This window comes from Mchenga conophoros, linkage group LG13, assembly GCF_057382185.1.
Source record: "Mchenga conophoros isolate Kocher_MC1m ecotype Shallow Benthic linkage group LG13, M_conophoros_male_GT1.1, whole genome shotgun sequence".
Classification (NCBI taxonomy): Eukaryota; Metazoa; Chordata; class Actinopteri; order Cichliformes; family Cichlidae; genus Mchenga; species Mchenga conophoros.
This window is the reverse complement of record NC_140538.1, coordinates 21,409,175-21,431,791: the sequence shown is the minus strand read 5'-3', so window position 1 is coordinate 21,431,791 and position 22,617 is coordinate 21,409,175. Positions and strand designations below refer to the sequence as shown.

At 40.7% G+C, this 22,617-nt stretch overlaps 1 protein-coding gene across 1 annotated transcript; it reads left to right on the top strand.

Moving 5' to 3' along the window:
* The first annotated feature begins 102 nt into the window (after nt 1-102).
* kcnk12 (potassium channel, subfamily K, member 12) lies at nt 103-21,881 on the top strand. Its single transcript, XM_085243243.1, has 2 exons — nt 103-929; nt 20,439-21,881. Exons 1-2 carry the CDS (start codon nt 590-592, stop codon nt 21,329-21,331), a joined length of 1,233 nt encoding a protein of 410 aa, XP_085099369.1. The 5' UTR covers nt 103-589; the 3' UTR covers nt 21,332-21,881.
* Nucleotides 21,882-22,617: the final 736 nt, after the last annotated feature.

Here is a 22,617-nt window from a genome sequence, read left to right as displayed (position 1 = left end):
ATGCACTGTGCTACCACCAGTGCCCACGTTTAGACGACAGCTCCGCACTCCTGCAGAACAAGCCTGTGTGGAAACAGAAGACTTTACTTGTAAGGAGGGACGTGGTGATTTTTTTTAGGCGCACTCATTTGTAACTTAGAGAATCTCGAGCGTCATTGTGATCTTTTGTGTGGGGGATCGTTTTGGTGCAACGGAGGAGGGGTACCCGGTGGATACTACTGCTTGCTTTTGCTCAAAAGAAGCGCGCCCGGTTGGATTTAAGCTGCAGTCCACTTTACGCCAACTGCATTGCCACAAGGAGAGGGGGGGAATGTATCATGAAACTAGGCGCCTGTGGCTTTTCGCATTAACTCTTTGATGGATGTGCGGACTTAAATCCACAAGTGGGGTCGTTCTTTGTGCTTTTAAGCTATACATAATATCACTTCACAACTACAATGAGACAACGTGTCGGGAGAGGAATTGTTGCCCGGAGAAGTGGAGCCACAGAGCAGGACAGTGACTTCCAGAGGATACCTACAGACGAGTGAATGCCGTCTCTGATGTGGAGCTTGTCGCTGTCCGACGCGCGAGTGGTGCTGAAATTTGGATGATGCCTGGCCAGCGACTGCAAGACTGCCGCTCCCTGCACCTCAACGAGGACAACGGCCGCTTCGTTTTGCTCGCCATCCTCATTTTAGTGTACCTGCTGTGCGGCGCTGCGGTCTTCTCGGCTATAGAGAGGCCCTCCGAGCTGCGGGCTCACGGGCGCTGGAACGGGACGCTCCTCAACTTCAGTGAGACCTTCAACATAAGCCTGCAGGAGCTGAACTCCTTCCTGCGGGAGTACGAGGCTGCCATCGCCGCCGGAATCCGGGCTGACGCTCTGAGGCCAAGATGGGATTTTACAGGGGCTTTTTATTTTGTTGGAACTGTGGTGTCGACTATAGGTGGGTGATCTCTGCAGCATTCACTAAATCCCTGACCTCTTGGTCCATTCGGTTGCATCATGTTGTTCTCTCGACAGCATACATGTTGGAAAATATGCATTAGGGCTATTCTACATAAAACCACACACATGCCAAGCCCACATAAAGCTTTGTGTTAATAAAAGAAGAAGAAATTCCAGGGATGCTTGTCAGCCCATGTCGTGAAGACAGGAAACACTTGAATGGGTCTTTGTTACTGGATTGGATTAGAGGTGTTTTATTTTAAATTGTATTCATGATAAATACTGATATCCTTACTTTTTGTGTGGATGTCACATAAACTGGAGCTGCTTCCATGAGGGGGGCTTTCTTTCCACTGGCTTACATGCAGAATAAATGATCCAAATTATTGTGTTTTTCTTTCCAATCATGTGTTACATTTTGGCTGTGAGGGACTTTGGCACCGGGGACGGCATCTGACTTGTCTGCCATTTGGAACAGGGATGAGTTCCCTGGCTATAGGACAGCACCCACGGGTGCAACTCTTTTTTTTTTTTGGCCACGTTTCTGTTCAAACCAAAAGGAATGTCAATGAGAAGCCCCTTCTGCTCTCACCCCGCCCCCTCCCCATTTAACATTTACTTGTGCAATAGGTCAGAAAAGAGCAAGTGTCCCTCCCAGGGCACCCCGAGGGCCAATACTGTGGTGCACTGCATGCCTGATGGGCTCCAACACCCCCCTCCAATCATGCACACCCGCCCCTCACACCACCACCAGCATCACACCACACCCCGGACAGATAAAGCCGAGCCACAGCTTACAGTGAGTAAATGAGTGAGTGAATGCGAACAAGCAAATGAACACACTCCAGCAGCTGTCTCTGACCTTGGCCTAAACACACAAACACAATCTGTGTATACAGTGTGACACCTTCGGCAACTATTTTTAATTGAATACTGTGGCATAGGGAGTGATAAAAGAAAGCTGATCCACGTGAGTAGGGAACCTGTCACAACTTTATTTACTGTAGACCTGTCAGGAGAGCTTTATTAGTCCTTCTACCTCCTGCTCGCAGACACACAAAGGCACAGACACAGAGCACTCGGGGAGCCCGTGCACTCAGCTCACCGTGTCATGGGAGGGAACCACAGCAGCTGTGTTTGTGTACATGTCTGTGGCAGGTTGAAATCCTTTGTACTCCGGTTGTCAAACTGCATCGCTTTCTTTACCCAACAGGCTGATGATAAAAACTGACTCAGCAGCTTGCGGGGGGAAAGGGAAGGAGAAAAGAATGATGTTATGATGCTTTCTACAATATTTCCTGCTTTTCATGTGTTTGCATGGATTTCTGTCTAGCATTTCATCCTCCTTTGATCTCAACCCCCTCTGGCTTGTGTGCTACTTTTTTCTGCATGCTTGTGAGATGGTGATATAAAAGGGATTGTGGGGCCTCCCCACACAACTCTTTATCAGAGCGGCATCCCCCTGTGCACGCTAGACTTTCCTCCCAAACACTTCCCGCCTCTGACTCTGCTGTGGCCGAGGCTTCAAATCAGCAGTGACTCTTTGCTCCCCTTGATGTGCCTCCATAGCATCACTTTGAAGAATGAAATAAAGCCGTGGCCACATGATGCATACTTTACCCCGGGATTTGGCTGGGTTCACTGGCCATCGGTGCTGCACACATTGTGTTGTTTTAGAATTTCCAAAAATCTGCAGTAAGTATCAAATCCACTGCAGCTTTTTCCAAAGCGTATGTTGAACAAATGCAACAAAACTAGCACTTTGGCCCAGATTGAAATCTCTGGTGTTCCCTCAGATTGGTTAAACTCTGACTTTTTTTTTATTTTCTGTAGCTGCACATTTCTGGTTTTGAGTGAAATTGTTCAAAAAAGAAGAAACAAAAGTTTGTCCAGCATTTATGCATGAGAGTAGCTGTGAGGAGCACATCTGCCTTCTGCCTGTATGAGGATATAGGCGGGGAGAGCAGAATAAACGGGGCAGGCATCAGATAAGACACCGATTAAATCTGAGATAGCATGAGCTGAGGTGGAGGTGGCTGCAAAGTGACTTGCACTGAACAGGCCAGTTAAATGGGCTTAAATAGTATGACCCATATGAGATTTGACAGTTGGATGCATAGAAAGGGATAACAGCTGAGCATGGCTGCTCGATATGCTTGATTTGGTGAGCAACGTTAGCACTACCTGTCATATACACAGCAGTATAATGACCACTTCACACAGTGCTGCCATTCAGTGTCACTTCTGATTAGTCCCAGTAATCACTCAAGGGGAGGCTACAATAAGAAAAAAACAAGCTTGAGGCACAAAAAGCATTTCCCTGTTGAGAAGCCCTGTCAGAGAAACATCTGTAAAATTTCTGACAGGTGAGCTCCAACTACAAACATTAACTTTTCTATCATGAATTCTTGAACAGCTGTTTATCTATGTTTCCTGTGAGCGGAGTTTCTGTGTGATGAGTGGGAATGGATGGGACATGTACAGCCAGGGCCAAGTGCATTAATGTGGAAGCAAAGTTATAAGCTCCTGCATATTTAACTCAAAGCCACCTACACACTCAAAAAAATCCCACACAAGTATCTAATGTGTGTCTAGCATGAAAATATAGACTGTTAGACTCTTTTCAGCCTTCTTGTATTGGTTGTATTGTATTGCCCCATATTTCTGGTTACTGTGTTTGAACTCACATTAAGGAGGGCACAAGAGTTGCATCAATAAAATGGATATTTATAGCCTTCAGGGCTGATTGATAGATGCTAGCTGCCAATTAGGACAGCTCTCTGTAGTCTTTTGAGAGCCTGTATGTCTCATTTTGAGTACCTATAATGGCATTTAGGAGAAACCCTTAGTCACTTTTACAGTGCTGGCAATGAAAATACTTGCCTGAGAATTAAGCAGCGAGGGAAGAGAATCAATTAGATTGAGAACTTTTAGCTTGTTGGGAGTTATTAAGCAGGTTAAGGCTGTTAGTTGTTCAGCAGTTTGTAACATTCAGTTGCAAATTTGGATTGTGTTCTGCACTGTTTATTCCTGAGGATAAACTCTGTCCTGCCCCTGGCAGCCACTGCAGCATCCTGCTCTATCACAACTATATCCACAAAGGCAGACAATGCAAATAGTAGTTTAACACACAGCACACAAAAGAGCCACATGCAGTTTCTTTTGCTTTAAATAAATCCTCACTGAACCTGCAGAAAACTTTCAAAATTAAGAGGAATGTCAGAAATGGACAAGACATAATCCTGCTTGATCCTGGCTGTACAGAGTAGCTACTGAGATGAAATGTGATCATTACGAACAAACTGTCCACATTAGCCAGACGGCTTTGAGCTTACTGTAGTGTTATGATGATATTATAACATAATAAGTGCCATAAAAACCCCGTTTTGTATTTATGTGTCAGATCACATTGAGAACACCTCTCAAAAGTGTAACTTAAAGCTGCATTAAAGAACATTTCGACATTAGCAATCCCTTTTATGTGTTATACGTTACACAGAGAGGGATACTGCATAAATATCTGGTTTCCAGTCAACTCTTCATGTGTTTTAGCTGCGTTTAGCTCTTAGATCTTTTAGTCTTTTAGTCTCACTGAGAGGCTCATTTAATTGTTTCCTGTGAGCTGTTAATTAGCAAAGAACCCCCTTGTGGAGTACACTAAATGTCCAGCTCTAAACAGTGGACAGACAAAGATAGAGATTAGTTGGTGAACATATTAAAGCACACAACAGCTTAAGGACCAGGTGGTGCCCTGAGTGGTTGAAAGAGCTAAAAAGGAAAGTCACTACTGGACTGGTCTGATTGAGATATTAAAACATAAGAGTAAACGATGCTTGTTGGATTACTAGTATGATGTTTACAGCATGTACTCTCTTATTGACCACCATTTTTTATAGAGTGCTTTATTCTAGGGGATTCTAACACTTTATCTTACATGCTTGGTCAATTTAGATTTGCCAGTTAAACTAGCTTGCATGTCTTGCACAGTATCCAGAGGAAATCCACGCAGGCACAGAAAGGCCCAAACCAGGTGACAGTGCTCAAAACCTGGCTGAAGGTGTCTTTGTTTGCCCAAATGAGTTTAAAATATACCCTGCTATGCTAATACAGCACATCTGCCAGGACAGTCGTCTAATATTTCATGAAACGAGATACATGGACAAAATATGTCAGTCCCTCAACTGAACTGGGGGTTGCAAAGTTGGTTCAGCAGAGTTTCTGAATTTGTGTTTATAGTCAGATTATGACTCTATTTCATGAATCCCATAACAGGAAAATTATTTTTTGAAGCAGTGTGTGAATATGCATTACTCTGCCAACTTTTCTAAAAGTCAACACCAAAAGTATCTGCGAAATCACGATGTATTCAGTCCAGCAGAGCGATAACCGATTCCTGTTAATGAGCAGCAGATCTGACTTAATGCCTCCGCTGCAGAAGGACAGGTTTGTTTTTTAACAGTCATTATTTCAAACATGATCACTTTGTAATCTCATAAACCAGCAATCAAAAAGCAATCAAAGCCATTCTGGCATTATATTGCATTTGTATTATAACTAGGTGACGATTAGAAAAAAAATTGTTAACTCAAGAAAGCTACAAGCGTGTTATGTAATGATAAATGTAAGAAAAGATTTAGAAACATTATAATCTTCAGCGTTTCTGGAGTGTTAGTAGACAATTAGGCCTAATGGCTTAGAGGGTATTATTCTCCTCATCTTCTGGTGCCAATTTAAAAAGTGCTAATTTGGCAGTCTCATTGAGTCTCACTGAGTCACACTTGTGAGGTTTGTGTGACCATGCCTCTCTGACCAAGGCCCGATGTATGCGCAAACCAAATTTGTTCTGTACTGTGCTGTCTTTTAATTCGTGTGCCTCTGAGGTTATAAGACAATGTCACCTCAGTCTGGTGAAGCGTGCGTTGGCATTTAAGCAGTGTGAAATGTCACATGATGGAGTGCGTGGATTCCTGAAGGCAGGCTGTGTTTTTGCTTTGATGTCGTGTTCTCATTTAGATTAACCACTTCGTGCTGCCTCGCTGGGACAAAACCATCTGTGTTGTTGTTACTGTTGGTGCATGTTATGAATGCGCCTTTGGGAGGTAGGTGGGAAAGGTTTGCAATCTGCGAAGGCAAAATCACTGCACAAAAATTTTTCAAGTTGTTCTTGTTGTCCGTCTCTCGCTTCAGCACTGTTGCTAGAGTGTCTCAAACAATGCCGATTCCCATCTAACGTCAGTCTCAGATCTCACTGCGCTGGACATAGTCCTTCTTTTAACACCGTTGTCTCATTTCTTTCTACTTACAACCCCAATTCTGAAAAACTTAGGTTGCTGTATATTAGTCAATGTCAATTTTTTTAAAAGGAGATGTACTTTACAAGAGAGTTTGAAAACAACAAAAACGAACCATATATCGATTTTAGTCCAATTTAAGTACAACAGCAAAATATAAAAACACAATAAAATTGACCCCCCAAAAAAGGCTAAAAAAAAGACACCACAACATTAAAAAAACCGGATGAGAATCAAACTGAGATCTAATTTAAAAAAAAAAAGTAAATAAAAACAAAATGCAATGATTTATTCACAAGATCATAGAAAACATTTTAAAAAACTCACTGGATTAACTGTTAACATGTCAGCAACATGATCAGATGCAAAAAGGGCGTCTACGAGAGGCAGAGTTTCTCAGAAGTAAATACAGGCAGAGATAGCAAGAAGAAGCCATATGGCAACAGGAAAAGTCAAAGCTCTTTGTAGGGAGGCAAAGTGGAAAACCGTCAGACGAATTCTTTTTGGAAAACACAGTTCACCTGGCACAGCTCAAATCCACATGTCTTGCATATCTCAGGAAGTAAATGCAAAGCTGCATACTGAAGCAGCTACAACTGCTACAGCATTTGTAGGAGAAGAGTTGAACTGACCTTTTTGCAGTCCAGAATTTTCATTAACTGAAAGCATTCGAAGCGCGTTGAAATGAATTAAATATGACAAAGAGGGACTGTTGAGCAGCTAGAAGCCTATATAAGACAAGAACGGGACAATTCCTGAGACAATATTCCTCTCTAAGAAGTCCAACAACTGATCTCATCATTTTCCAAATGTTTACAGTCTGATGTTGAAAGAAGAGGGGCTGCTACACAGTAGGAAACATGGTCCTGTCCCAACTTTTTTGATATGTCTTGCTGTCATTAAATTAAACATAACCTTACAATTTCTTAAAATGGTATACTTTCTCAGTTTGAACATCTGAAAGGTTTTCTGTGTTCTGTTATGACTAGAATATGGGTTTGAGAAATGCAAATCATCATCTATTTCTTTGTATTTCTATACATTTTACATAGCATACCATTTTTTGTGGAATTGGGTTTGTATTAATTAAGTCACTTTTAAATTATATTGTAAGTTTTTGGGAGTATCACTGCCACTGTGTTACACAATAGACTGCTGAACTGCACACTCGATAAAAATTTCAAAGATTAGTTCATTTGAAGCTGTATGTTATGACTTTTTTTGTTTCTGGTTTTCCCCTTTCCTTTCTTCAGATCTCAGTGGCTGCTCAGTGACGCTGAGGAAATGTCACTGTTAAAAGTGGAAAAAGGGAAGTCCCCAGTCACATGAAAGGCACTGGAGGTCTTTTTAGATTAGTCCAAACACTCGGGGCAGAAAAATGTCTCACTAGGGATTAAGTAAACCTGTTGTGTACCACTTCTGCATAAGACTTGCATGGGATTTTGTCTAAAATATGGGAATGCAATATGTCTCATTTTTGCCCTAAAGCTTCCTTATGCAATATTTTTTGTAAAGCACTGGGAGGCGGGAGGGTGGACTTATGGTGAAAAGCAGGAAATTATTACATGAGTTTGGAAGATTAGTTTGGTCACTAAATTGAAGCTAAATGTCGTTTCTGGCTTCAAGCAGAGACGGGGTCCAGACGACTGTAACCTCTAACTCCACAGCTCCAAATTATTTTCATTTTCAAACTTACAGTTTTCAGTCCCAATCATGTATGGGACTTGACTGACAGGAGTCACTTTGACTCCTTATAGGTGCTGCTAATAACATTATCAATAGCTCTGTTCTGTTTAATCTTTGCAGGGTGACAGTGAAGCAGCATGCACAATATCATAATAAGAAGCTAAATAAAAGTTAGTTGTACTACCCTATCATTACTATCAGCAAGTGATTGCCAAAGTGATTATTTTTTCACATACAACTCCCCAAGTCCAGGGATCTTTGATATTATAATGTTTGTTCTCTGGCTTACAAGATAATAACTTGCCAACTCATACCGAGTTGCAAAGTAAAACAAAGAGTCATCCTGCTGACACGGACATGTTGTATTACTGTTCTCACTATAAAAGCTTGTAGACATGCTAATATGCTAGCTTTGCCATCAGCTACTTCACATTTAAAGTAGTACCTTAACCATTATTTAGGTTTTGCATGCACATGATCACAAACCTTGTGACATTAATTTTTTCCATCATTTTGGACATGTGACAATGATGGTGACATGTAGGCTCAAGGGCATAAGATACCATTCCCACAGGCCATCTAGCTGGTACTGGTCAGGAGGGAAAAATGACTAATCACGACTAGTTAGTTCTAAAGTCCCACTAACACAGACCTACAGACCAGTTAGCGACTCCCTTGCAACCACCTGTTGCGAAAAAAAATATTTCCTAACTGGTTGGCTAAAACCTCTTTATGATTGCTTCAGTTTCTAGCATATCATTGCAGTAGTATTTTGAATGGAAGTGATGAAAGTGTCTTTAAACATCGTACAGCTACTCTCCATAGTGAAATTGTGAAAAGTGCAACACAAACTAAAAACGGAAACTATTTGCCTTCAAAGTAAAAGTTGGGAAACATGTTGGCTTCCGCACTGAGGTATAGCTTTTCCTCTGAAGGCAAACTTTGTTCACTTCTAGGTTTGATCTGTAGCTGACCAGTTTGTCAGCAGGAAGAATCCCCAGTGGCTGCTTTGATTTTCATTCTGTAAATGAAGTAGGCCTGTGGATATGGCCTCCTGTTACACAGAAGTACATAACTGGACCTGGCTTAGATGAACCAAGATGGCAGATGGTGTGATGCATCCATAGTTTTAAGGCTGCAGATCTGAAACTTAGAAGCATCTTGGGGCTTAAAATAAATATATAACTGAGTCATCTACATAGCAGTGATAAGAAATGTCCTTAAAAGTGCTTAAAGTGCTGAAGTCAGAGCAGATGTAACAGAAACAATAAGGGCCCTAAAACAGAACCTTGTGTCACACTCTAGACAAGAGAAATGGAAGAGAGCCTGAACTGAACACTATGTAACAAGTTATCACAGAAGACTCTGAGAAGAGCTGTTTCAGGGGAATAAGTACAAAACACAGACTAAAATTTATCAAGAAAGCTGCTTAGCTACAACCCTGCCTAAACCCTCCAGAGCCAGGGCAATTATAAAGGACCACCTCCATCCTAACCACCACCTCTTCAACATCCTGCCCTCTGGAAAAAGGCTCAGATCCATCAGGTGCAAAACCAACAGACTAAAGAACAGCTTCTTCCCGTGGGCTGTCAGAACTATTAATGCAAACTAAAAGTGTGTAAAGACTTCCCCAACACATCCACCCTGACACTTCTGTTGATCATCTATGTGCAATATCTCAGTCTTTCCATGTTACGTGCAATATTTTTGGCTCATGTGCAATTATTTTGGTCCCAGTCTGTTTCAATGTTTCCTACACATACGCCATGTATATAGTTCCACTCACATATGTATACATATACACTGTTTTTTATTTTATTCTATTTATTTATTTATTTATTTTCCGCCTTCGTTGTATATTGGTTTCTCTTCTTCTTACTTTAGCACCTTTGTGGTTCAGCTACCCAATTTCGCTGTGCAAGAAACTGCACAATGACAATAAAAAGCTCTAAGTCTCTAAGTCTAAGTCTAAAGACTTAACAATAAATTGTAATTTTGAGATTGGCCTGCAACTGCTAAGATGAGAGGGGTTGAACTTTTGCTTTAAAGTTATTTTTTAAAATATGTTGGTGAAAGTTACATTAGCAGTAAAGTTTAAACCAAAATTAAAAGACTAGAATTAAAATGTGTCCAGATAAGAAATAGCTGCTTTCATTCATTTATTTTATCCCTCCATCTCTTCCACTCTCTCAGATCCTGTTGTTCAAAAGTGTTTCCCACTGTGAAGCAGAAATACATGTGCATGTGTGTTTCTGTGGTACAGGGCAAACCTACTGGGAAGCCTAAGCTTCAATAAATCTCCATCATAGTTAATTGCTGCTGTACAGAAAGGCTGTACACACCTCTGTGCTCTGTCGCAGCAGGTCATAAATCTGGTCTGACTTGGCATGTACTCGCCTACGTACAGTAACTCACAGACGTAAACCATCACGGCCAAGTGATACCAAGATCATTTTAGAAGACACAGCAAATTTGCTGGGCTTCATCTTCCTCAAGCTGATTAGCATTTCACTGATTCTGCTCTTTGCAGCAACATGGCACTGGGAAGATAAAACTCTCTGTGTGCTTTGCACTCTGAAGTCTTGTGACCTTCTCTGTGTCAGGGTTAATTTTTACAGTCATTCATTTAATTTTTTTTACCTGCTGATAACATTTTGATCATTGCCAATTTATCAGGCAACCCACTGGGACTGACGCATAGTAGTCATTGCTGACTTGCAGCTATGAGAGTTCAAAGTTTCCCCATAAGCAGAAAAAGTCTGCATCCTTTTTTTGGTAGGTTAGCAACCTCTGATGCAGTAAAAGTGAGACAACCACTTTCAGAGCAGGAATGAAGCTTTTTTAAAAATCAGTTTTTGCACTAGTTGAACATTTATCTGCATCTTGGGTCATGTTTATAAATAGTTATCAATGTTAATGAGCTAACAGTAAGTTGGTGAGCATTGTGATTTGGCAGCCATCCATCTGTCTGTTCATGTAAAGGAGGGGCTGCTTGTGTAAGAGCAGAGAGAAAAGGGAGAACAGCACTTAGCCATGCTCCAATATTACATCCTTTAGTGGATAAATTAAAAAAAAATACATTGAAATATCATTTAATGTGAATGTGTTTGATTAAATGTCAGATTTGGGATTAACCAAAATTCTCTAGAATCTGATCACTTTCACTTTAAGGAGCTAAACAGAGCTAACGCAACAAAAGCATATATTTTGGGCTTGACCTTTATTCATGCGATTAATCATCATTATTAGATTAAAAGATGAAGAAACGGACCAAATATCCTGAGTTAGGCCAAACACTGTCCTTAAATGTTCTTTAATGTGAGAATAATCATTCGGTCTAGCTGAATGAGCGTCTACACCAACCACCAGCTCGTCTGACTGTAGCTTAATATCACAGCCCTGCACAGAGCTTTTGCCAGCCATCATATGGACTGAAATCACTCAACAGACCTTCTCTCTAATATAAAATCTTTCATTGTTGCCACCTAAATATTGATTTATCATGCATTTTTATTTTTATATTGAAAGAATTATTACCCTTGTAGTAAAAACAGGATGAGATACAGCTGAGGATATTCTGTCCGCATTCACAAATTCTTCTGTTACCTCCAAGCTGGCAGCCTGTGGCACAGTCAGCCACTCTCAGACTCACAGTGGGCACATTTGTTTAGTATAAAGTAAAACATTACTTAACTGTGAGCAACAGAGCTTTCTTTCATCCATTCTCCCAGCTTCTTGTTTCCCTGTGTATGATCAAACATCATTATTGTAGCTGCTCAGCCTTAATTTATAGCCTGAGCTTTCACGTTAGCAGGAAAGGAAAAGTCATTAAAGCAAATTTATGCTGACCCCAAGCAGTTGCTGCATTTATTTATTTTTCTTTTTTAATGCAGCAGAGCTGAGAAAGACATACACAATGTGACATGCAGACATGAGATTTTGCAGGTCTTAAAATTAGATAAATATAACCTCAGATGACAACATATAACATGTTATATCATGCTGTTATTTATTTATTTTTAATTAAGGCAAAATGCAAAAGCGGTGTGTGAAAAATTAAGTACACCTTTACTGATCCCTGCTTACTGGAGTTTAGAGGGTAAGTAGCAGCCAGGTGCTGATTAACTAATGCATTTAATTAACTGATCATGAGCAAGTGTGAGCACCATGTATGTTAACACAATGCCAAAGAAGGAAAGACATTAGCAGTTATCCTAGAGACGAAGCTGTTGCTGCCCACCAGTCTGGAAAGGTTTATATGACAATTTCAGAAAAGTTCAAGTCCATCGTTCAACAAAACAAAAAGATAATTTACGAGTGCAAAACACTCCAGACTGCTGCCAATCTTCCCAGGAGTGGACATCCCAGCAAATTGACCCCAAGGTTAGATCGTGCAATGCTCAGAAAATCTGGTTAAATCTCCTCAGGCCTTAGTTAACATATTCAATTTCATGACAGTACAATTACAGAAAGACTGAACAATTATGGTTTTCTTTGGAGTGGCGATAAGAAATTCTCTTCTCTCGTAAAAGGACGCAGCAGCACAACTTAGGCTTACAAAGGTGCATCTGAATCACAAGACTTCTGTCATTTGGACAGATGAGACTAAAGTAAACATAGTACAGCACTAACAAAAACACCTCATATCAACTGTCAAGACCGATGGTGGATGTGATGAGTAAGGTTTGTTTGCAGTCAATCATAAACTTGTCTGTATACCAAAGTATTCAAATGAAATGGCATCTACAGTATCTGATAGTTAAAGCTGGGACTGGCTTATGTAACATCACAATTATCCAAAATCCACAACAGAATGTCAGAAAAAGAAAAGAAGCAATGACCCGGTCAGTCCTGACCCCAATCAGGCTGTGCATAAATTAATGCCTTGAAACCTCAATGAACTGAACCAGTGATGAAGAGAAGAGAGCCAGAACTCCTCATCTATGATGTGGGAGGCTGATAAAGTCATGCAGAAAATGATTACTTCCTGTTACTACTGCTAAAAGTGACTCTACAAGTCTTTATTTTAGTATTTAGATAACTTTTACACCTGTTAAGGACAAGATAGTTCTTGTTTTACTAGGTCCTGATATGTAACACTTTATTTTCTTTTTGCCGTCACGGTATGAGGATAACATGTTTATAACCTATTAACTGAACACGCGGGCTTATCATGCTAATCACAGGGTTGTAGTGCTCCACTTGGACAGGTGTGTTTACTTTGCAGACTTAAACGTGAGAGTTTTGTGCAGCCTTTATTCAAATATTTACAGTGCACACAGTACAAGATAATAGGAAGCACGAGAACATGGCCTTTAGATCCATAGCCAGAAGCTATTAAACTGATGAGAGAAGGACTTCTCAGCCGTAAGAAGGAACAAAATCTCTGTTACTGTTTGTAAATAAACACTGCAGCCACATGAATCCTGATTTTGTATTTTCCTTATTCAAGTCCTGACTTAATTTTTTTCATGCCGCAGAGGTGAAAAACAGAGTGAAAACTAAACACAAAAGAGTAAATGTGCTGCGCATCCAAAGAGAATGCAACAACCCCCCCCTCCTTTTTCTTTTGACAACAAATCAATACAGACTACAGTGGAGTCATCAGTCCTTTCGGCTCTTTTTGCCAGTGAATTAACTGCTGGGACACGATATAAAAAGCCAGACCAAATTCAGTTATGGGGGAGCCAATTTAATTATAAAAGAATCAGAGAAAAATATTCAGGTTGTGCTCAGGTTTCTGTTACGTTGCTATCTCTCACACGGTGTGTAAATTATTTGCACAAAATGTTACTCTGTGATTTATATCTGCATCGACCCGCTTTAATGAATGGTACCCAAAGGTTTCTTGCAGATAACGTCAGTCCGATATTTCTTCTAATAGGGTGGTGTGGCACAAGACGCTCTTTAACAATCCTTTGACTTGAAGAACAGATACCAGTAATGCACTGCCTATAAATTAAACGAGTGTGAAATTCAAATCCAGGCTGTTTTGCTTCAGGCACCCTGGCTTAGGTTTTTTTTTTTTTAATATATAATGCTACAGTCTTTGTTTAATTTGTATGTATGCAGTCAACAGATACAACAACGCAGCCACATCTCAAGCAAAACTTGGCATTGCGTCCACTCTATCATCTGCTTTTTGTAAAGCTGGCAGCACAGTGTGAACATTCCTGTTATTCCAGTCTGCCAGTAATCTTGGCAACTCCTCAGCAGATGGTGTGGCGTTGATGTCTCAGGTCTGGCCATGCTGCTGCTTCCTCGGCCCTCTGTCCTCTCTGCAGACCCCCACTACGCCGCGCCCGTGACTAATGATTTCCTGTTTGTCACAGAAACACAGCCATCAGAGGGCATTGCGTGGCATTTTTCCGCTGCGGCTCTTATTGGGCAAATTTAGGACTGTTCCCACTAGTGGAAAGCAGTTTGAGTAAGAGTTTGTTTTTTAAGTATATTAATTGGGGACACGGGCCAGTAGGATGCCAGGATGAGATTTTTGCTTTGCAAAACAGTCATATATTGAATCTGTATATCTGTATATCTGTATATATATATATATATGTATATATATATATATATATATATATATATATATATATATATATATATAGTGAAAATACAGCACTTTTAGTTGCCCTTCGTTCTCTTGTGGATTTCCATTAGGATTTTATACCCACTTGAATTGGCTTTATTTTATATTTGCCTTGCATTGTGTCTTTTCTATCCATTTTGGTGCAGCCAATTAATTCTGACCTTACCTGACGTTACCTTGGTCCATGCAGACTGGTTGTAACATAAGACATGCACTCAGCTTCATGATGACTGGCCTTATGAGGCTTTTTCCCCCCCATAAACTAAATCAATATCCCTTTTTCTGGAAACTTTATTTTATAAAAGTTTAAAGTGGCCTTTGATTAAATATGACACAAGCACCAAGGTGCGCTCTACTGCACACACCTGGTATGGATTAGATTACTCCACCATAATTTTCTTTGAATTGACAGTTAGATCATATTTCCAGTTTCTATTTGGGCCTGGAGTGTTTGCACGGTTTTCTATCAGAATTTATGTGTATTAATCCCACGCACAGAGAGGTGGCAATTTATAGGGAAAACACGAACTGACCAAGCATTACTTTAAATCGATAGTGTTGGTCTGACTGATCGTCCTTATTGCATAATGAAAGATTTTTATCCTGACAGGAGCAGAGACTTACAGGAAGACATTGCCATTTGCAATAAAAGTAATAAATTGGTCCCAACAGACCAAAGCTGAAGCCTGTACTTAGAGTTGCCAACTTTTTAACTATCAAATAAGGGACACTCTGGTGTGCCAGAAGCACAATGCACAACCAGCTGGGCATAGTGTAAATACACACTGTATGCAACGTTGCAGGTAAAGGTCAATATACGCGGGACGAACCAATTTTGCTCATTATACGGGATGTCCCAGGAAAAACAGGACAGTTGGCAAACCGACCTGGACTATGAAGTAGGATTTAGGGCTAAGTGAATCAAACAAGAGAGTTAACTCTAATCTGAGCATATTGCCATGGTCATGTGCTCCAGAGCAGATTATGTTGGAGATAAGAGATCAGCACTCACAAACTCACCTCCTGCTGACCAATCAGTTCACTTGTTTCATCATTCCCAAAAGATTTCCTGAACCTCTATGAGCTAACGTTAGAGTCTAAAGTTATAGAAACAATCTAAAGTATTTGTCTTTATGTGACGAGAACCAACAAGAAATATGGATCCTTAGGAAAACATATTCCCCTCCAATAGCTGCAACCAAGTTTAAAAAACTTTAATTGGCGTAGAAGCCTTGAAATAGCAATATAACCCAAAACAAGGCAAATCTGACCTTTGCTAGTTGTCGATCTTGCAAAAAATCTGTATGTCAGCCTCCTAGTTGGAATTTTGCTCTAATAATTATTCCTTAGTTGTGCTCAGACTATCCAACACCACCTGGGCTGCCGCTGAAAGAAGCGAGTTGAAAATGTCTCACACACCACATGAATGTTTTCATCGCAGGAACATATTCATTTGTAGTTTAGTGTCTAAGTCAGATCAGAATACCCAGTTGTAATCTTAATGATGGGTTTGTAATTAACTGAAACAGTTTCCAGTCATACAGGCCACTCATAGCCTCCTTCTCTGCTGCATTGTCATATAGGCTCCTAGGAAACATGAGGGAGGGAAGAGGGATAATGAAGTACAGGTGAACTCAATCAAGGTGCTAACGAGGGGTGGGAAAAGGAAGGGGGCAACATGTGGAACCTGGCTTGAAAGTTAAACAGGAAGTAAAGTGAAAGATGCTGCAGCCACAGACGGGGAAACCAATAAATCAAACAGACGTGGAAAACATTGAGGAACACGGAGTTCCTGAATGCCTCCACTTGCAGGGCACGAGTGCTCACTCAGAGGTTTCATGAGCTTGTCTCGTGAATTTTATTCTGTTGCCTTTATAGTTGTGGCAACGTAACCCGCCTAGGAGATTTTTAAAGACGCTTGACAGCATTGCACTCTTCTTTTCACTCTGGTTTTGGTCTTCAGTAACTGTTGAACAAATGGACTGGTACTTTTTTCCTGAACCTTTCTGCTCTTACTGCGCACTTAAAGCACTTTTACACTGCAAACCAGATTCACGCATTCTAAAAGCATACTTTTCTGCCACTAAACATTTTACCTGTCATCGACACACTCATACATCACTGAATGGTTCAGTATATAGTCCAAGGACATTCGTGACTTTCAAATCAGAGGAGCCAAGGATAAAAAAAAATAACGTGCCACCCTCCACCTCCAGGAGCCACAGGCACCTGCTTTTGATGCAGATGCAAAATTAGTCTAAAGAGAGCAGTTATATAAAATCAAAACTTTCGTAATAGTGCACAGAATGGTGCTGAAACACTTCATATAGCTGAGAGGAACTGCAGAGTTTGAACATAATTATCTGTAGGTTTCCCCAGATAAACAGAGCCTTTGAAATTATAATCATCAAAGCCATTGTCGTAAAAAAGAAAAAGATTACTGCAGCTTGAAACTTTGGTTTGAGTGCCACAGATCTGGATTGGATTGGATCTGAAAGTTGAAAAGTATTGTGAGGCAAACTGACTGACTGACTGGTATATTGGCAATAACCAAAACCAATATTTGCAGCCTCATCTCCACCTGTAAAATTGCCTCTAATCCCTCACTATAACACTTCAGTGAATACATCTGTATGCTTATGAGGAAATTATTTCTGCTGCCTCATTGTTTCTTTACACAAACTGCTATTGAATAGTACATTTCATCTCAATTTGCCAGAGGAAACGTCACTCGACTGACATGAAGAGTGATTGAACGGTGCAGTGTTATTTACTGCAATAGCTGCTATTAACTCTTTTGTGCAGCGATCTCTGCAGATAATGAAACGTCTGTTAAGTGTTTTAGATTTTAGAGTGGCTCTTTAGTGCAAAAGCTGATGATTGATTTCTGCTTAGAGGCGAGCACACTACTAAGCGAATCAAGTTAAGTGCAGAGCATTCGTAATCTCCATTGATATATCTGTAAAAAAAAAAAACACACAGTAATGAGAGCTGTTTGTTTAGGTCCTAACTTTACTGTGGGACTTAATGAACCCTTTGTCGCTGGACTGTAATAAAAGCTGCTCAGTTTAAACTGTATCAGCAGCAAAGTGAATATGATTTACACTCGACTCTCGGTGATAAAAGGTTGGATTCACTACCGTGTAATAGCAATTTCCCTCTATTTCATTTCGCCCACCGTCAGATAATCATTAGATCATCTTTTTTTCTTCTTCTCCTCTTAAAACTGTCACATTGGTAAGTAATGGATACTAATGGCGCCGTTTCCATCATTTTCTTCCTGGTTGAATCTCTGGTGTCTAATTATGTGGGTAAGCATCATTAGTCATTAGAGCATAACATCATCTTCTGTGTTGAGTTGAGCATACTTTATTTAATGTTAATGAATAAATGTTCTCAGAGGGCTCTGTCTGAATTGGATTTGCACACGTATGATTTTCTGCCTTATCAAGTTCGGCCGAATTAAATGAGTCATCTTGGCTGAGACCGGGTGGGTAAAATTGATGTTTTCACAAAAGTCAGCAGTATTTTTAAGCGTTTTTAAAGAATAAATGAAGAAGTCTTTGAGAATAAAAGTAACACAGAGTTTAGCATCTTTTGGTTTTGGCTCTCCTGCACTTTGGTTTCTAATATTGTCCTGTTTTCCCTACTGTGTCCTGACACAGTAGTCTGGAGTAATGGCTCTGAAATGCTACACTGAATCGATGCCTGGTGCCTTTTCCTCTCTTAGGTAATTTACTTGGTAATGAGAGACGGTGCGGAAGACTGTCTCTGTGTGCCCTGAGAAGATGTAATCTGTTTTCCCTATGATTCAGCTCAGTTAGAGAGACTTGGACTGCTAATTAATTAACTATGAAACACTGAAATAGGATTTCACTGAAGGGCTTAATTTGGGTAATCGCTGCCCCTCACCTTTCAGTTGCTTCGGTGTATGTTACTTGAACTTTGTAATGGTCACAAAAGCAGATTATGTCATGTCTGGAATGAAAACCATCGTACGTACGCGTGTGTGTAGGAAGCCATAAGGTGTGCATGTGTGGACGCGTGGGGCTTATATTCCCTGTTGTCCATAAAGCAATTTGTATCAATCAGTGTTGATCTAAATGACCCATCGTGTCAACAGCAAACCTGCGTGAGAGTGGTTTTCAGTGCTAGAGATAAGGGCAAAAAAGCCATTTTGTCTATCATAAAGGAAGTATTGTCTGGATATTGATGTCATTTATTACTTGACAAGGGTGGCTGGTGGGAAAAAGGGGTAAAGCACAGCCCTAATGCACTGAGAAGATTGAGAACGAGGATAGCCATGATGGAAAAATCAATTAACCTTGGCCTGAAAGTGAACTGCTTGATCTTTCAGCACGATTTTATTTGTTGACAAATATACCATCTGCTGTTCTGTAGATAAGGGGCTCGACACTCTGTGTGCGCTTAGGTGTGTGTGTTCAATTTGGCCTTGGACAGAGCGTCCCAAGCATGCATACAAATAACCACTTAAAAAATATATATACATATGTGTGTGTGTGTATATATATACATACGTATGGATATATGTGCAGAAAATTTGCACATGAAAAATCAGTCAGTGGGAGAATATGCATGTAGCAGGTCTCCTGCAGAAGCTGCATAGTATTTCTGTACTGGCTGTTTTTTAGAGTATGCTTTGCACATATAAATTCATATAATGTTTTACACAATTTTTATTTATACCGGGTTTTGGAAATTAATCAAGAAGGAAAATATATGATGCACTGCAGATTTCACGACTTCTCTGCAATGTGGGGTTTCCATAGTGGCTCCAGTAATAGACACGTTGGTCAGATGCTTTTGTTTTGTAAAATAGGATACTGGATGGATAATAAGCACATTTTGTATGGGCGGCAACCTCTGCTATTTATTTTACCTCTCATTTTAATTGAAGATAACGACTTAAATTATTGTTTTGCCTTAATTGGTTCCACCCTTTTCTCTTCCAAGTATTTGACCTGATGCGAAACAATGCCATGCCCAGATATCAGACACATGTTTACATCAGAGCCAAACCTGTGGCACTCGAGTTTGAGGAGTGCTCCTTCAACACGCAGCAGAATCCATAAACATCCTCCCTCCTCTGCTCTAATAACCACTTCCTCAGCTTGAACACTCGCTCAAAGTGACTAAGAAATCAGGCGATAGCAGGAAGCCAGACGCAGCTGAAGAGGGGGGGGGGGGGGGGGGGGGGCATATTCAGAAGGCTTAACCCAGCTTATTTTTGGCATCCTCTTCTCGATATCCTTCTAAGTTATTTGATTTTTCTTACTCACAGCAATAAAAATATGCTGAATATACAGAATCAAGGTTTTTCACAATCAATTTTCACTATACAAATGGTTCTTTTTAAAAGATTTAACTATTAATAACTAATAATACAAGTAATGGCTTAAATATCTGCAAGGATTTAATATTGAATAAGCTGCTACACCATTATTGGACATATTTCTTCATTTTTTAAATTATGATCAATTTTTTTCTTGTTGGCAAATATTTATATATTTTGGATTTTATCGCTTTCCCCTTATTCTCTCTCACAGTGCAAAACATAATTATCACACAGTTCCTTTGTCTCTGTATATGACTTTTCAGACACTAATCTTCCAGTAAAAGCTTGCATTCTCATATCAGCATCGAGTCAAATTATCATGCAGTACTTTCTGTACATAATTTGTATTTGCACAGCTAATCCTCGGCTTTACGTCATTTTAATTACTAGGCAAAATGTTTTAGAAGAATGATTCAAGCCTCATTTAATCCTCTTTTAGATTTTGAGGTTATTTTTCTTTCACGGATCACTTCCCTGGCCTGAAACTCACTTCCTGTGAGGAAACTGCAAACATCTCGTAGGTGAAAATCCGGTCGTGGCCTCTGCTGCATGGCTGAACGCGTGATATCTTTTCTGTTTCTGCAGGTTTTGGGATGACGACACCTGTGACAATTGCAGGCAAAGTTTTCCTGATCTTTTACGGGCTTCTGGGCTGTGCCGGAACCATCCTTTTCTTTAACCTCTTCCTGGAGCGCATCATCACACTGCTGGCTGTGGTGATGAAGGCTGTGAGGGAGAGACGAATCAGGAACAGCGGCCTACTCCCACCAGGCATCCGCCATGACTTCTCAGCCTACTCCCTGCCAGGATGGAAGCCCTCGGTGTATCACGTGATGCTCATACTTGGCCTGTCAGCCATCACCATCTCCTGCTGTGCATCAGCCATGTACACGCCCGTTGAGGGCTGGGCTTACTTAGACTCTCTCTACTTCTGCTTTGTCACCTTCAGCACCATTGGCTTTGGGGACTTTGTCAGCAGCCAGAGCGCGGCTTACGAATACCAAAGCCTTTACAGGGTGGCCAACTTCTTTTTCATGCTAATGGGTGTGTGCTGCATCTACTCGCTATTCAATGTTATTTCTATTGTCATCAAGCAGGTGCTCAATTGGATGCTGGAGAAAATGAGCTGCCTGTTTTGCCAGCGCTGCAATAACGCTAATGCTTTCCTGGGCAGACGCAATGCCATCCGCCCGGGTTCCAAAGGTCGCCAGCGTCGGTTTGGTCAGCCGCCCGACTCAGACGGACCTTGTGACAGTGACGCAGAGGGTCGCAGATTATCGGGGGAGATGATCTCCATGAAAGACCTGGCAGCCTCTAGCAAAGTGTCGCTGGCCATCATGCAGAAGCAGCTGTCTGAGTCTGCCAACGGATATCCCAGGACAGTATGCGGCAGCTCACGCCATAATGGTTTCTCTGGGGGGGTTGGTGCTCTGGGTATCATGAACAACAGACTGGCAGAGACAAGTAACTCCAGGTAGAGGGTGTGGGGGGCACTTTACACTCGTACTGTAATAAGAACCCAGAGGTTGATCGCCATATAAAAACACAAAAAGTTTTGTCTGAGGTTTTTTTTTTTCTCGAAAGGGATTGCCAGTGTAATATCGACATGCATGATACATATGATTTTTTTTTAAATACTTTTGTTTGGCCTGTGATAATACAGGTATGATAATAATGGTGATGATTTTAATGATGATTTGGTGATGATGGTGGTGGTGATGGTATGAAGAGAGAAGCACAGAGTCATCAATAGAAAACATAAACTGACCTGGAAGCGTGGGAACCAACAATCGCCCATTGACCTCAGTCCCAACCCAGAACAAACTGAGTCTCAGACAAAGTCTCTTATACATCAGTGTTATTCTGCAGAGGACACAGTCTGCTACACTCGCTCTATCCTATCAGACTTATACAACTTTAATGACGTGCTGTAAAGCAGTCAAGGGAAACGTTCAGCACAGTATTTACTGTTTGAGGTTTTGCCAGTTTATTTAAATGTGCATACTGAATGTTGATGTAAAAGGAGCGTAATCGCCAAATGATATAGCACATACTGATCTATGCATTATATGTTTCTCATGCATTTTTTTGCACCATTCCTACGATTGCGCAGAGCCCCCCCCCCCCCCCCCCCCCCCCCCCCCCCTCCCTTGTTTTTCTCATCTATCCTCAGGTGATTGGTTTCATTTTTGTTCCTCTTGCATTGCTCAACATGGTGAAAAAGAAAAGAGTTGAAGAATAAAAATCCATTTCTGGAAAAAAAAAAAAGGAACTGGTCCTCTTATCAGCTAAGAACATGCTTCAGCGGCCAAAGACTTTGACTCAAAGGGTAAAAGAGGGCACCTTCCCAACTTCTTCTCTCTCCTCTTTTTTTTTTTTAAAGCTTACAGCTGTCTGCGAAGGGAAGTAAACGATAAAGCTTTTCTAATTGTTCGTCCACTGCAGCATGCAGACATGTATTTGGAGAGCTGAATAAATAAGAAACAGCTTTAAGGATTTATAAGGTATGTATGTATAAGAAAGTGGAAGGAGTTTGACAAGCAAATAAATTGCATGTGGCTTTATTCCATGGGCACATTATGTTAAATGATGCTGACTGAGCACGGCCGGGTCAGTCGTAGTCGCTAGATTGAAAACTGATTCATCATTGTAAGGATTTGTTTTCACTGATGGATGCTTTTTTTTCTTTTTTGTGCATTTTGAGTGAAAAAAAAAGGAAGAAGAAGAAGAAGAAGAAGGCCTAAAGTCCTGCAAAGCTTGATTT

Bases quoted from the DNA above. Each gene is read 5' to 3' on its own strand.
- kcnk12 (XM_085243243.1), top strand. From the start codon at position 590: ATGATGCCTGGCCAGCGACTGCAAGACTGCCGCTCCCTGCACCTCAAC. The intron at 930-20,438 runs GTGGGTGATCTC...CTGTTTCTGCAG, and splicing joins AACTGTGGTGTCGACTATAG to GTTTTGGGATGACGACACCT.